Source organism: Anguilla rostrata, unplaced genomic scaffold (assembly GCF_018555375.3).
Source record: "Anguilla rostrata isolate EN2019 unplaced genomic scaffold, ASM1855537v3 scaf0321, whole genome shotgun sequence".
In the NCBI taxonomy this organism is placed as follows: Eukaryota; Metazoa; Chordata; class Actinopteri; order Anguilliformes; family Anguillidae; genus Anguilla; species Anguilla rostrata.
Window position 1 is genome coordinate 1 of NW_026985851.1, and position 16,456 is coordinate 16,456.

The window sequence follows — 16,456 nt, forward strand, 5'->3', positions numbered from 1 at the left end:
ATCACCCTTCTTCAAAACGATAGAGGTGTTGACATCGGTAGACCTGACATCGGTAGATAACAGTAACCACCAATAAATGTGAGATTCATGAGCACAGAAAGTCTTGCTTAGTAGCAAGCTTTGCTGCACAGTAGCATTAAGCCAATCAAGAGCAGTATCTGAGGTATACTGTCAGCTGAAAACTGTTATGTTTGCTTGCAGTGAAAACAAACTGCTTTCATTAAAATATGTGGCACCAGAATATTCTGGTTCTGAGACAGCTCTGATCATTTAGTAAAACCACAGATATTTATATCATGCCTCTGTCTCAGTCTTAAAGCTGAGTGTGAAGAGGAACTTCTTATAAGTTCACTCTTTTTCCCCCTCTCTCTTCAGATGAGAAACGTTGCACTACTCTAAGCTAATGTACTGTAGAACATTATTTTATGGAAATGATATACACTCCTTTCTCTTTTCTAAAGCAATTTAAATGTATTCACTTTTACTTCTGATTGAGTTAATGGAGAGAGTTAATTGGAGTCAAATCTCTAATGAGTTATTGTAAATATGTAAATGGTGCCCCCTAGTGGCTACCTGAATAATGATGTTAGGCTGCGTTGCCAATAATTAGAGCAGGTGTGCATTTGAACTGAGAAGACGTTGCGGACATACAGTGTTCTACGGCTATACAAGGCTTCGCATTGCTCTACCTACACACTGTCTTTGAATTTAATGCATTGAAAGAAATACTGGCCTAAATAATTTGATTGTGTTTTACTTTTGATTTAGGCTATTTTCGATTTGAGGAACAACATTATTTGCCTTTGATACGTTTCTTTATTTTGATGCATGCATCGTAGCCTTTTGTTTGAGTGTTCATTGAAGGCCATTGCACTACACACCGCATGCACACTCATACATACAAACAAAAATCAACTATCAAGACCATAGCAAACGTGAGTACAAGGCAAAAAAGGTGTTTTGTGAGGTGAAGCACGTAGAGCTGTCCCAAAGGCGTCTTACATGGCTTACATTGAATTTGCAAAACAGAAAGCCATTACAAAGGGAGACTAATAAACAGAAACACATGCTGACAAATACTGTATATGTAGACTGAAACATCAGAACTACATTTTGGAAAAATCCCAAACAATTTACCTGGCACAGAGAGGTCGATTGCCAACAAGGATTTGAAGAGCATGGCTGCATCAGATTGAAAATACTCATCAGAATACACATATACAGGTCTTGATTATTATTTACACTGTAAAAATGAATGGCAGAAACAAAGATTGTCAGAGTATTCGATTTATTAGCATAAATACCAGACTAACAAATACTTCACACGCTCACACAGTGAGTTAATGTGCTGCTAATGTCCCTAAATGCTCAGGCTTTAATGAAGAGCTCACACAGTCCAGACAGCAGATACTCAAACAGGCTGTGACTTGATGAATGTTATTTGTATGGAAGAAATAGCGATCATTTATACATTTTATTTTTGTATTTGATTCCAGTTTAATCTTCATTCACTACAAAATGCTGTAACACAATATAGACTAAATTAAGTAATATGATAATACATTTACCGGGAAAGAGTTCTGATCTGGTCTCAGTGGTTTACTAATGAGCCATTAGTATAAAACAGCCTTACTGATAGAGCAGTGTGGCTGAATATGACCGTGAAGAAAGTTCTTCACACTAAATATAAAAGTAGAATGTGATTGACTGGCTGGTGCAGATCTGACTCACTTCCCCTTTTTCAAGTCTTGCACATTTTAAAAGTTAACTGATAAAAATGGCAGAACAAACGCAGTCATTAGCTTTGCGTCTGGTCAGGACTAACTGTACATTTTTAAAAGGCTGGGTAACTCCACTCTCTTATTGAGATTCAGATACCAATATGAATATCAATGACAACAGCTGTTCTTAATCCCAATCAATTGCATTTATGTTTATTTTGGATATTATAAAATAAACATAACAATTCTGCTTACAGGCATAATTCCTGATCCATTTTGACATATGCAATAATGAAGTCAAACTTTGCATTTGTAAATATTCCTGAATCCACACGCTCTATAAGACAGACATGCTGACGTGCACACTTCAATGCACACGCATGCACACGCATGTAAACAACATGGCGTAAGGCCGTGGGTAAGTGCTTCGTCGTTGCCGTGTTTCTGTAGCGTGAGCAAATACTCGGCCAGCTAGCACAGGAATTCTGCCTTTGACTTGTTTATTCCTTGGAAATGTGTGGACGGGCTATCACTACTATAACTTACAATACAGCACTGCTTATCGATCACTCTTAAAACTCTCTGGAAAGCTGGTACCCTTTCCCCCCAACAAAAATACCTGAAAACACTCCCCTGTCTCTGTGCTTTTCTGTCCCCCCACTTGCACCATCCTCTCTCTAACAGAGGCCTTCCCAGTCCACAAACCATTTAAATGGGTACAGCAGTTCAATCTCACATCTCACATAAGCACATGTATGAATTCACTTGAGACCTTTATTCCATTCACTGATGTGCAATTAATACAGACATTGTTTCTGTTTTTTTTTTTTCATTTCAGCATCTCTGCCTGTTCCCAGATTAATTTTGTCTTTATTTCAGACCTTGTAAAACAATAACAAATAAAAATATGCATCCAGCTGCATGTGCATGACTGAATTAAAACATCTGTGACTGCATTGGCAATGTGAACTAAAGCTACTAGCAGGAAGCTATCTGCTAATGCGTACATTGTTGCTAAGGTCTGAGGCTTGTCCTATTCCAATACATGTACAGTGTAAACAGTCTGTAAAAGCAGAAGAGCTTAATATTAATGAGTCTGCAAAAGGTGTGATAGGCATCAGGCACAGGTAAACACTCTTAGGTTCAGGAGCCCCATACAAAAAACCATTACCTAAACCAGATTACTTAATTCAGCTTCGCAAATGATCTTGGGGGAAATCGATCTGAAACGCTCAGACAGGACTCATGTACTGCAGTAATAGTGCCATCTACAGGCAGAAAAGGTGCACTGCATTCATCTCTCCTCCTGAGGTTAATTTCACTGCCACAAACAGAATCTACTTGAATCTGGGTGTTATAGTTTTTTTTTTTTTTTTTTTTTTTTTAACAGTTTATAAAAATATATTTCTATTATTTCATTTAACTCAATGTGGTGCAGGTCTCACCCGTACTAAAACATAATGACAGTACTGATGACATCATTTGCTAATTTTCCACTGGTTCCTTACCCATCCTGTGTCTGCTATATATATATAATATATATATATATTATATATATAAAATATGCCTTGTTTCATTTGGAAATCCAGCAGGCCCTGTGGGATGTTTTTTAAAGTACCTGTTTAGTGCCTTACCTGCACATGTTCTATTCCATCAGCAGAACCCAGGGGGTAACACCTACAGTACACGGTTTACTTAAAAATTCTTCAAGCATAGGTTAATTTTGTTTGTTTCATTGAATGATTGTTTAAAAAATTCAAGGTATGCTCTGAATTCTAACGTTTGGTAGTAAAAAAATAAACACTAAGAATGTGAAAAACAAATTCACCTCATGTGAATTTATACTCTAGATGGGATCAGTTCAGTAATAAGCATAATATAATCACAAAATGTGCACAAGAATGTCATAGTAAAGTAAATGTTATACAAGTATTAATAAAAAAAATAAAAAAATTGAATTATATATAGAGCTCAATTCTCCAGTATACTTGGCCAACGAATACATTCAGCAATGATAATGGCTTTCAGGCACCAACTTCTTGATAATACTTTGTGTACAATATGAAGACATGAGCTGTTATGCATGTAAATGTTGATAGAATGCCAAAGGAATGATCCATTCTGAGTACATCTTTGCAGACCCAATAACCACAGTCATCCTGGTCATGTGACAAAGGCACAGTCATGTGACCTGAGTTCATGAGGAGAGTTTATGTTCACTGGTTTTAATAAATACTCTTAAATGTATCATCCAGTGAAGGAAATGTTTGGTTCATACCGCTTGAGGATTACTTTGCAGACAATCTGCTGTTTAAAGTTCAAGAAAAAACTCAGAAAATGCTCACACATTCAAAAAAATGTCCAAATTTACACTGAATAACCAGCATTGGTCCACAGTTTATGAAGCAAGATATCTTCCTGGTTTATTTTCACATGTCCAGTTTTCGAAGTGTGCTGTAGAGAACACAGTCTTCCTTTACGGATGGGGCTGGTGACCTGCATGGAGAAAACAGCGCATTTAGACTCTATTAAAATCACAGAGATTCTCATTCTCATTTCAGTCAATCTTGCCTGAGCCTTTATCACATTTAGACACACCTTGCAACATGAAGCACAAGCAGAAGCTTTAGCCACAGAACAGTTATCTGTCATTTTGGAAAACATTACATCAGTGTGATGTCATAGGCTGAGGTCACACAGCAGGGAGATGAAAAGAGAAGAAAGTTGACAAGCTGAACAAACCAAATGATGAATCTAGATCAGTGGAACATCCAGTCCTCGTATTACCACGTTCTTCTTTTGACCAGGCAGAGAAGTTCTTAGCAAAGCAGCAGCGAGAGATTGCAACATTTTAAAATACTTGAACTGGCTTTGGGGCTGCAACAAACAACAACCAAAATATAGAAATAGTGTCATCAAGGCAACACCCGGTCCTACGAACACATAATGTATAAACTGTTACAGATGTACTGAGAAGTACTGGAATCTCAGAAATGCTCATTTGTTTTTGTTTCAATGTTTGTTTGTACAATGCTTCATGACCAAGTGTTTAATGATGCACGTTTGTTTGGCTATCATTAATTTCTAATATTGTACACGCTGACTAAATGTACACATCTACTATGGTTAGAATCTAATACTTTTTTATTTTTTTCCCAAATAAATCACAGCACACCCATCCGCTTCCATATTCACTCTGCATCCAGTGAGACCTCTGGCTATCCATGAACTCTGTGTCAGTGAGACACTCTGTCTGCTGATACCTGTTACAGTGAGACATTCGGTCTATCCTGAGACACTGGTCTATAACACAGTGAGACACTCTGGTCTATCCAGTGAAACTCTCTTGTCTGTCCAGTGAGACACTCTGGTCTGTCCAGTGAAACTCTCTTGTCTGTCCAGTGAGACACTCTGGTCTATCCAGTGAGAAACTCTGGTCTATCCAGTGAGGGTCGTTCTCCTGCTGACTCCATAGAGGCCTCGTCTGGCTCCAGTCAGAGAGAGCAGTCTATGATAAAAGCTTCTGGAGAGAGATAATAGACCTGACACAGCGACAGTCAGCACAGTAGTATAAAGGTGGGATATTCTCACCTGGGGCAGCACTGGAGGGCGGATCTGGATGCTGGCGTACTGAACACCCTCCTCACACTGGGGAGTGGCTTTTGAACAGTGGAGGGTAGAAGCTCTTCCTGGTTGCGGGTGTTAGCGGGCTGAACAGAGCGTAGAGGGAACTTCACGTCGTCTCTGTCCGTACCCTGTGTTCCAGTGTGACTCATTGCCATCCCTGAGACGTTGCCAAAAATGGGGCTTTTATTCCCCTGCAGGGTAAAGAAAAGAGGCAGGAGAAGGATGGGAAAGTTCCACAGAAAGGTCCTGTTCATTTCAGTGAGCTCCTCAGAGCTGGAGTGATCTACTCGCCCCCATTAACGTCAAAACATGCATTTAGCCTGATATAAAAAAATCAGCTAATGAATCAATGTTTCATTTTCAAATAAATGCCATCAGCAGTTAAATATCAACTGAACCAGACATACAAATGTAATACACTTAATACAATTTATTTTCTCTCTATAATGACCAATTTTACAGTGGGTTTTCTTAACATCTTGGAAAGATTTCACACTGAAATACTCCATTCATTTCAAAGCATATATTTTCAATAACCAATAGCAATAAACCATCATCACAACAATAATCTCTTTGTATTTATTCACTGAAACAGGTGAATACAACACATAAAGTACAAGTCACTCTCCCTGCCTCTGTATGTAATGAACAGATTATTACATGCACATAAGCAGTATTGTACTGTGTAGCATGTTACTGTCACATACTACAAACCCATTTGAGAAACTGATACTGTCCTTTACAGGGGAATACACATAATTAAATATTTCCATTAGGCATGTCAACACATTGAAAAATGACACAGAGAAGATCATAACCTCTGTACATAATCTAATAAACCTTCAAGGCCATATGGCACACACTGCTATTTTTTCTAATTATTTGTAAGAAAGGTGCTATATAAATAAATAAATCATGTCTTATGATTACTGTTATAAAGCATTATGAGTGTTAAACAGTCTTCATAACTCTAATTATACTGTATTATGAGCAGACTATAAGGCATTATAAGTAGTATATAATGGATTACAGACAGGCATCATAGAAAGTGTTATTGAATTTCAGTTTTTACTTAAACAATGTATACAAATAAAATTATATTACATCCGTAGATAAATACATGTATGCAAATATGCAGACTGATTTCATTGACTCACCTGCCTGCCCCTTTCTGTCTCATTCGTTGATTTTCTCCTCCTGATTATTCAGAAAAAAATAATAAAAATAAAAAGTAAATCAACCTTCAGACAAATATTTAAAGAACCCCCTCTTGTGCAAACAACAATTTGCATTTGTTTGAATGATGTGTATTGCTGAGGCAGTAGTGCCCATGTATGTGTATATTTTTTATTATTCAGATGTCATTTGGTCACAGGAAATGAGCCTGAGTTATGAGAGGCTTCTTCCTGCCCAGTAAATGTAGTTCTGCTTTATTCAAACCAACACTGACTGCAGCTCAAGGGCAAATTGATGTGTTTGTCAAGACTTCATCATGGCCTGCAGCTGTCCACATGATTCATATTAGGAACAAGCTTTAATGGGATTTTGTTACCCCATAATATAGGTCTGATATTAAAATTATTGGGACACTAAAACCCATCAGTCATAGTGTATGAAAATCGACATCGCAATAAAATAAAATGACTAATAATGCAGTGGTCTAAGCTCTAATCAGACATTAGAGGGGGGGATATGGCATCAGCATGATGTAATGTAGTTAGTGCATGACAACAAGATTCTACAGAAATGTACACTTGTTCTAAACTGTGAGTCTAAATCAGACACAATTCACACTTCACAAACCGACCCATTTTCAGCCACGTACCTCACGCACACAACACCCAGAAACACAAGAGCCAAAATGGCAGCCACTCCCACAGCTGCAGCCGCGATCAGTGACTGACCTCCTAAGCAAAGTCAGAGAGATGTACCCGTGTCAGATATGCTATAGCAGTGTTCATTTGACAGCCTGTAAGGTGAAAGTTTATGAATGAAAAAATATACCCATCTGTGCTTATCTTTACTAGAACTTACTGTACATCTGAATTTTAAGCAACATAGGCATGGTGAAATTTTTTGTGACACTGCACTATCATCTATTGTGATCCATTTCAGATCGTACCCTCTGTATCATGATCAGCATTGCTTTGTAGCCTCAGGATCATAATAAGTATCACGTAAAATATTGTATCAAATATGTTCTGGTCCTACCTTGCACTGTGACCTGTAGAGCAGACTGCACATCAAGACGTTTAGGAGGAGATCTGTTTGTCCCAATCCCATTCCCTGCCTCACAGTAGTATTCTCCTGCATCCTGCAGTGTGATGTTTTTAATGGTGTAACTGTCCACTGGTCCTCCTGTCTCTGAGGAGACAGTTCTATTATTCTGATACCAGGTGTATCTCTTCACTGGTGGGTTGGCATCGCTGCTGCAGGTGAGAGTCACTGAACTGCCCTCCTCTATTTCACCAGAGGGGCTCACTGATACTGAGACGCTCTTCGGAGGATCTGAAAGAGAAAATAACAGGTCTTGCAGTTTTAAATAAAAGTCACACTGAGGTGTTCTTGGGAGCATCTAAAATCATTAGAAAAATGTGTTAAATTCCATATAATTTCTCAGTCATTGTGTTGCGTCTCAAAACACTAGTAGAGACATTTATTTCAAAGTAATGTTTATAATGGAGCTGAAATCTCACAATGTGATGTGGAGCGGTGGTGTGGTTAGGGCATCATCTGCAGGCAGAGTGGGAGCAGTATAGCTGGCTAACAACCACGACTGTTTGCAGTTACAATTGATTGGTAATGGTTTATATGCTCTGCCTGCAGTGAGACCGGGATGCTGGAATGAGAGACGCACGCGGGAGCGGCATGCCATCTAATCCCCGTCCTTATCGTCTGTGTTTTGTTTTGTTTCCATGTTTTTGGTATCGAGCGCACAATAAAGCCTTGGTGCCTCTAACAACGACGGATTGTGTGGTTTGTGGGGAAAAGTACTGCAGAACCTGTTACAGTAAATATCCCAGTATCTCATGCTTTGTTACATAATGAACTGGATATACTGTAGCTTTTTATGGTAGTTGGAAAATGACACAGCAGAATCAAGTTTTTAAAAGTGACAGAAGTATTTAGATGTCTTTTTAGAATCTTCATTAATAATGATAACTTCATTTTTTAAAGTTGAACAGCTGCATGTGGTATCTTTTTTGCCCTTTGCAAACTCAAAATGACTACATGTTTTACCTAAGACATGTCAGTATGATCAGACTGATCATTGTATGATAATGTAATTATATCTGATTTCTCCTCCACTGGCCAGTGTGACTGCTTTACTCAGTGTCTTACTGCTGTGAAGTTGCCCAAAGACACTCAGGAGATACTGACTCTCTGCTCTGTGTGTATGAAGCTGAGATGCACTGATATACTCACACTGCACATCAAGACGTTTAGGAGGAGATTCTTTTATCCCAATCTTATTCTGTGCCTCACAGTAGTATTCTCCAGCATCCCCAGATTTGATTTTATTAATGGTGTAACTCTGTTCTGATCCTCTCCTCGAGAATGGAAATCCAGTCTTCTTATACCAGGTATATATGTGCACTGGTGGGTTGGCATCACTCTTGCAGGTCAGAGTCACTGAACTGCCCTCCACTATTTCACCAGAGGGACTCACTGATACTGAGACGCTCTTCGGAGGATCTGAAAGAGAAAATAACAGGTCCTGCAGTTTTAAATAAAAGTCACACTGAGGAATTCTTGGGAGCATCTAAAATCATCAGAAAAATGTGTTAAATTCCATGATTTCTCACTCACTGTGTTGCATCTCAAAACACTAGCAGAGACATTTATTTCAAAATAATGTTTATAATGGAGCTGAAATCTCAAAATGTGATGTGGAGGAGTTGTGTGGATAGGGCGCCATCTGCAGGCAAAGTGGGAGCAGTACAGCTGGCTAACAACCATGCCTGTTTGCAGTTACAATTGATTGGTAATAGTTTATATGCTCTGCCTGCAGTGTGACCGGGGTGCTGGAATGAGAGACGCACGCGGGAGCGGCATGCCATCTAATCCCCGTCCTTATCGTGTGTGTTTTGTTTTGTTTTTGTTTCCATGTTTTTGGTATCGAGCGCACAATAACACACAATAACGCACAATAGCACAATGCCTCTAACAACGACGGATTGTGTGGTTTGTGGGGAAAAGGACTGCAGAACCTGTTACAGTAAATATCCCAGTATATCATGCTTTGTTACATAATGAACTGGATATACTGTAGCCTTTTATGGTAGTTGGAAAATGACACAGCAGAATCAAGTTTTAAAAAGTGACAGAAGTATTTAGATGTCTTTTTAGCATCTTCATTAATAATGATAACTTCATTTTTTAAAGTTGAACAGCAGCATGTGGTACCTTTTTTGCCCTTTGCAAACTCAAAATGACTACACGTTTTACCTAAGACATGTCAGTATGATCAGGCTCATCACTGTATGATAATGTAATTATATCTGATTTCTCCTCCACTGGCCAGTGTGACTGCTTTACTCAGTGTCTTACTGCTGTGAAGTTACCCAAAGACACTCAGGAGATACTGACTCTCTGCTCTGTGTGTATGAAGCTGAGATGCACTGATATACTCACACTGCACATCAAGACGTTTAGGAGGAGATTCTTTTATCCCAATCCTATTCTGTGCCTCACAGTAGTATTCTCCAGCATCCCCAGATTTGATTTTATTAATGGTGTAACTCCGTTCTGATCCTCTCCTCGAGAATGTAAATCCAGTCTTCTTATACCAGGTATATTTGTGCACTGGTGGGTTGGCATCACTGCTGCAGGTCAGAGTCACTGAACTGCCCTCCACTATTTCACCAGAGGGACTCACTGATACTGAGACGCTCTTAGGAGAATCTGAAAAAGAAAATAACAGGTCTTGCAGTGTTAAAGAAAAGTCACACTGAGGTATTCTTGGGAGCATCTAAAATCATTAGAAAAATGTGCTCAATTCCATATAATTTCTCACTCACTGTGTTGCATCTCAAAACACTAGCAGAGACATTTATTTCAAAGTAATGTTTATAATGGAGCTGAAATCTCACAATGTGATGTGGAGCAGTGGTGTGGTTAGGGCGCCATCTGCAGGCGGAGTGGGAGCAGTATAGCTGGCATACAACCACGCCTGTTTGCAATTACAATTGATTGGTAATAGTTCATATGCTCTGCCTGCAGTGAGACCGGGGTGCTGGAATGAGAGACGCACGCGGGAGCGGCATGCCATCTAATCCCTGTCCTTATCGTGTGTGTTTTGTTTTGTTTTTGTTTCCATGTTTTTGGTATCGAGCGCACAATAAAGCCTGGGTGCCTGTAACAACGACGGATTTTGTGGTTTGTGGGGAAAAGGACTGCAGAACCTGTTACAGTAAATATCCCAGTATATCATGCTTTGTTACAAAATGAACTGGATATACTGTAGCTTTCTATGGTAGTTGGAAAATGACACAGCAGAATCAAGTTTTAAAAAGAGACAGAAGTATTTAGATGTCTTTTTAGCATCTTCATTTATAATGATAACTTCATTTTTTAAAGTTGAACAGCAGCATGTGGTATCTTTTTTGCCCTTTGCAAATTCTAAATGACTACATGTTTTACTTAAGACATGTCAGTATGATCAGACTGATCATTGTATGATAATGTAATTATACCTGATTTCTCCTCCACTGGCCAGTGTGACTGCTTTACTCAGTGTCTTACTGCTGTGAAGTTACCCAAAGACACTCAGGAGATACTGACTCTCTGCTCTGTGTGTATGAAGCTGAGATGCACTGATATACTCACACTGCACATCAAGACGTTTAGGAGGACATTCATTTATCCCAATCTTATTCTGTGCCTCACAGTAGTATTCTCCAGCATCCCCAGATTTGATTTTATTAATGGTGTAACTCTGTTCTGATCCTCTCCTCGAGAATTGAAATCCAGTCTTCTTATACCAGGTATATTTGTGCACTGGTGGGTTGGCATCACTCTTGCAGGTCAGAGTCACTGAACTGCCCTCCACTATTTCACCAGAGGGACTCACTGATACTGAGACGCTCTTAGGAGAATCTGAAAAAGAAAATAACAGGTCTTGCAGTGTTAAAGAAAAGTCACACTGAGGTATTCTTGGGAGCATCTAAAATCATTAGAAAAATGTGCTCAATTCCATATAATTTCTCACTCACTGTGTTGCATTTCAATACACTAGCAGAGGCATTCATTTCAAAGTAATGTTTATAATGGAGCTGAAATCTCACAATGTGATGTGGAGCAGTGGTGTGGTTAGGGCGCCATCTGCAGACGGAGTGGGAGCAGTATAGCTGGCTTACAACCACGCCTGTTTGCAATTGCAATTGATTGGTAATAGTTTATATGATCTGCCTGCAGTGAGACCGGGGTGTTGGAATGAGAGACGCACGCGGGAGCGGCATGCCATCTAATCCCTGTCCTTATCGTGTGTGTTTTGTTTTGTTTTTGTTTCCGTGTTTTTGGTATCGAGCGAACAATAAAGCCTGGGTGCCTGTAACAACGACGGATTGTGTGGTTTGAGGGGAAAAGGACTGCAGAACCTGTTACAGTAAATATCCCAGTATGTCATGCTTTGTTACAAAATGAACTGGATATACTGTAGCTTTCTATGGTAGTTGGAAAATGACACAGCAGAATCAAGTTTTAAAAAGTGACAGAAGTATTTAGATGTCTTTTTAGCATCTTCATTAATAATGATAACTTCATTTTTAAAAGTTGAACAGCTACATCTGGTACCTTTTTTGCCCTTTGCAAACTCAAAATGACTACATGTTTTACCTAAGACATGTCAGTATGATCAGACTCATCACTGTATGATAATGTAATTATATCTGATTTCTCCTCCACTGGTCAGTGTGACTGCTTTACTCAGTGTCTTACTGCTGTGAAGTTACCCAAAGACACTCAGGAGATACTGACTCTCTGCTCTGTGTGTCTGAAGCTGAGATGCACTGATATACTCACATTGCACATAAACACGTATAGGAGGAGATCTTCCTGTCCCAATCACATTCACTGCCTCACAGTAGTATTCTCCAGCATCCCAAGATTTGATTTCATTAATGGTGTAACTCTGTTCTGATCCTCTCCTCGAGAATGCAGATCCAGTCTTCTTATACCAGGTGTATCTCTGCACTGGTGGGTTGGCATCACTGCTGCAGGTCAGAGTCACTGAACTGCCCTCCACTATTTCACCAGAGGGGGGCACTGATACTGAGACGCTCTTCGGAGGATCTGAAAGAGAAAATAACAGGTCTTGGAGTTTTAAATAAAAGTCACGCAGAGGTATTCTTGGGAGCATCTAAAGTCATTAGAAAAATGTGCTCAATTCCATATAATTTCTCACTCACTGTGTTGCGTCTCAAAACACTAGCAGAGACAAAAGTATGAGAGACAGACCTTATCAGATATTATTACATGGTTCTGTCTTGTAGACTGATATGTACCTGTGAAGTGAATTATTTTATGTGAAGTTATATGAAGGTATTGTTACGGCTTTTCCCCACCCAGCATTGTGAGGGGTAATGACCTCACCTGGAGCAATATTTATTCTATCCATGGTGCACTTTGTCCTTTAAATAATTCAACTTTTTTTTTTTTTTGGTTACTTATGCAACATTAATCAATGAGGTGCGATGTTTTACATCATATGTTTTAATGATATCACCCAGCAGTACATCAAACTGTATGTTCATCTCCTTTATAGCGTAACAAACAGGCTGCAGCATTCAGAAATATATGCATAGGCTATTTTCACAGAAGATGCTGCCCATCCAAGCCATTCTAAATGACAGTGCAGAATTACTCACACAGCACTTTGAGATTTATATGAGGAGATGTGTCTGTCCCAATCACATTCTCTGCCTCACAGTAGTATTCTCCAGCATCCCAGGATTGGATGTTATTAATGGTATAACTCCATTTTGATCCTCCCAATGAGGATTCAGCTCTATTATTCTTATACCAGGTGTATCTCTGCAGTGGTGGGCTGGCATCACTGCTGCAGGTCAGAGTCACTGAACTGCCCTCCACTATTTCACCAGAGGGGCTCACTGATACTGAGGTGTTCTTAGGAGGATCTGAAAGAGAAAATAACCCGTTCTGCAGTTGTATATAGATGTCACACTGAGGGGTGACATCAATATAAATGTACTGATATACTGATACTGAGATGCTCTTGGGAGAATCTGAAGGAGGGAACAATGGTTTGTAGTTTCATGTGAAATTTTAACCTGACTCAGGCATACTGTAAGGACTGTTTTCCCATCATTGCATTATGGCATGTTTTCAGGTATTGACGTTTCATGTTTCACGCTATAATGACAGAACATTTACATGCAGCATAGTATAATCTGTACAATTTAGCTTAATATTTATAGTTGAACACTTTCAAAACTGTGAGATTTGAAGACGTTTGGCCTCTGGTACTCACATCTCACATTAAGAGCCACTGCAGGGGACTGAAGCTCATAGCCTTTTACAGCACAGGAGTATTTGCTTGCATCTTCACTGCTGGCTCTGAACTGGTGACTCTGATCAGTGAAGGACAGAGGAGATCCGTCCCTGTACCAGATGAAGGCTGGGCTGCCAGTCAGAGTGCAGGTGGTTCTACAGGTCAGTGTCACACTCTGTACCACTGTCTCTGTGTCAGGATTCACCATCACCTGTAGATCTGCAAACAGCAAATTAAACCTGTATAAAGCTTCCAGTCATACTTGTGGGTAGAGAATCCTCTGAGTTCATAGCATAAAATAATTACCAGTGACTTCCAATGTGACACCAGGTTTTCCAGTAAAATTATTACTGGCGGTCAGGAACCTGAATCCGTATGTTCCTGAATCAGTTATTCTCAGTTGGTTTATTCTGAAAGCGCAGTCACTGTTCTGTTTCCCCAGGTACTCCACACGCTGAGAGTACTCTGGGGCCTGGGACAGGTCCTGTAGACTGTTCTGGGGAATAACCCAGAATGTTTTCCGCACTGTGTCAGATGTGGGACATGAGTAAGTGCAGCTCATGTTTACTGAAGACCCCTTTAAGGCACAGATTCTCTGAGAGGAGTAAGTCACTCCCCATCCCTCCTGGCTCAGAACACCTGAAAAATACAAACACACATGCAGACACATATACATGCACATACACACACACACACACACATGCGCACGCATACACACGAACATATGTATACATACACATACACACACACATGCGCACACATATGCAAATGCACACACACACACACACACAAATTCACGCACGCACACACAAACACACTGCTCAGAAATCCTTTAAAACACATATTTGTTCGCAACATGACTGCTAAGAGATTCAATTAACAAAACTTTAAAGCAAGTGCACCTAACCTCTCCAAAACAATGGAACATCAATAATTGTACTTGTATTTCAATACTAACTGATGTCAGTAGATGGCAGTAGCCGCCGATCAATGTGAGATTCGCAAGTACAGGAAGTCTTGCTTAGTAGCTAGCTTTGCTAGAATGTAGTAGCAAATCAAGCAAGTTAAGAGCAATTGTCTGCATATACCTTCGGCCCAAAACTGTTATGTTTTGCTTGCAGTGAAAACAAACTGCTTTCATTAAAACGTGGCACCGGAATACTTGTGTCGTCATTCTAAGAATGCAACATGCACAACCAACAGCATTTAGTACAGCCACAGATATTTTATATCATGCCTCTGTCTCAGTTTCAACGCTGAGTGTGAAGAGGAACTTCATCTTATCAGTTCTTTCTTTTTCCCCTCTCTTTTCAGATGAGTGATGTTGCACTACTCTAAACTAATGTACTGTAGAACATTATTTTATATTAATTACATATATTCTTTAAGGCAATTTAAATGCATTCACTTTTGTTGCTTCTGATTGAGTTAATGAAGGGAGACTAATAAATAGGAACACATGCTGATAAATACTATATATGTAGACTGAAACATTAAAACATTTGGAAGAAAACACACAAACAATTTACCTGACACGGAGAGGACGATTACCAACAAGGTATTGAAGAGCATGGCTGCATCACATTTAAAATATTTATCCAAATACACATATACAGGTCTTGATTATAATTTACACTGTGAACATAAAGAGTACAAACAACGACTGTCAGAACATTCTATTAATTTGCAGAAATACCAGAATAACAATTACTACACAAGCATACACAGTGAGTTAATGTGCTGCTAATGCCTAAAAATGCTTTGGGTTTTTTGAAGATCTCACAAAGATTCCAGAAATCAGAGACTCAAACAGCCTTTTACTTGATGAATGAAATTTGTATGGAAGCAGCAGCAATTGTTTATAGTCCTAAAATGCATTTTATTTTATATTTGATTCCAGTTTAATCATCTTGCACCAAAAAATATTGTGACGTAGTTTTGACTAAATTAAATGATATGATAACACACTTACCAGGAGAAAATTCTGATTTGGCCTCAGTGGTTTGCTAATGAGCCATTAGTATTAAATAGCTTTGCAGACAGAGCAGTGTGGATGAATATGATCGTAAATACAATGCTTCACACTAAATATAAAAGTAGAATGTGTTAGAGATCTGACTCACTTCCTGAAGGTGATACATGTTTTAGATTTTATCAGATAATATCGTCTGAAGAAAATAAACACAGTCTTTTGCTTTGTGTCTGGACTGGACCAGTAGTGCCTTTTCAAAAAGACTGGGTAATTTTCATTTCTTTGCCCCCACTGTATTGAAATTCAGATGTCAACTCACACATTCATACCTACGGGCAATTTAGAGTCTCCAATTGGCCTATTTGCATGTTTTTGGAGGGAGGCAACCGGAGTACCCGGAGGTACATGCAAACTCTATACAGAAAGGCCCCAAGCTGAGATTTAAACCCAGTGCCTTCTTACTGTGAGGCGACAGTGCTACCCACTGCACCACCGTGCCACCCCTATTCCAATACATGTACAGTAGAGGTTAAAATAAAAGTGACTGTAAAAGGTGTGATAGGCATCAGGCACAGGTAAACACTCATACATTCAGGAGCCCTATACAAAATCCATTACCTAAAC

The 16,456-nt window shown here is 39.3% G+C and overlaps 1 protein-coding gene across 1 annotated transcript; it reads right to left on the reverse strand.

The window, feature by feature from the left end:
- Nucleotides 1–3,423: 3,423 nt before the first annotated feature.
- On the reverse strand, nt 3,424–15,432 carry LOC135246442 (B-cell receptor CD22-like). The gene is made up of 13 exons (XM_064319902.1): nt 15,390–15,432; nt 14,167–14,499; nt 13,840–14,079; nt 13,217–13,486; nt 12,372–12,641; nt 11,178–11,447; nt 9,984–10,253; nt 8,775–9,044; nt 7,560–7,856; nt 7,174–7,255; nt 6,506–6,545; nt 5,476–5,539; nt 3,424–4,217 (listed from the first exon to the last, which is right to left on the reverse strand). Exons 1-13 carry the CDS (start codon nt 15,430–15,432, stop codon nt 4,198–4,200), a joined length of 2,469 nt encoding a protein of 822 aa, XP_064175972.1. The 3' UTR covers nt 3,424–4,197.
- Nucleotides 15,433–16,456: the final 1,024 nt, after the last annotated feature.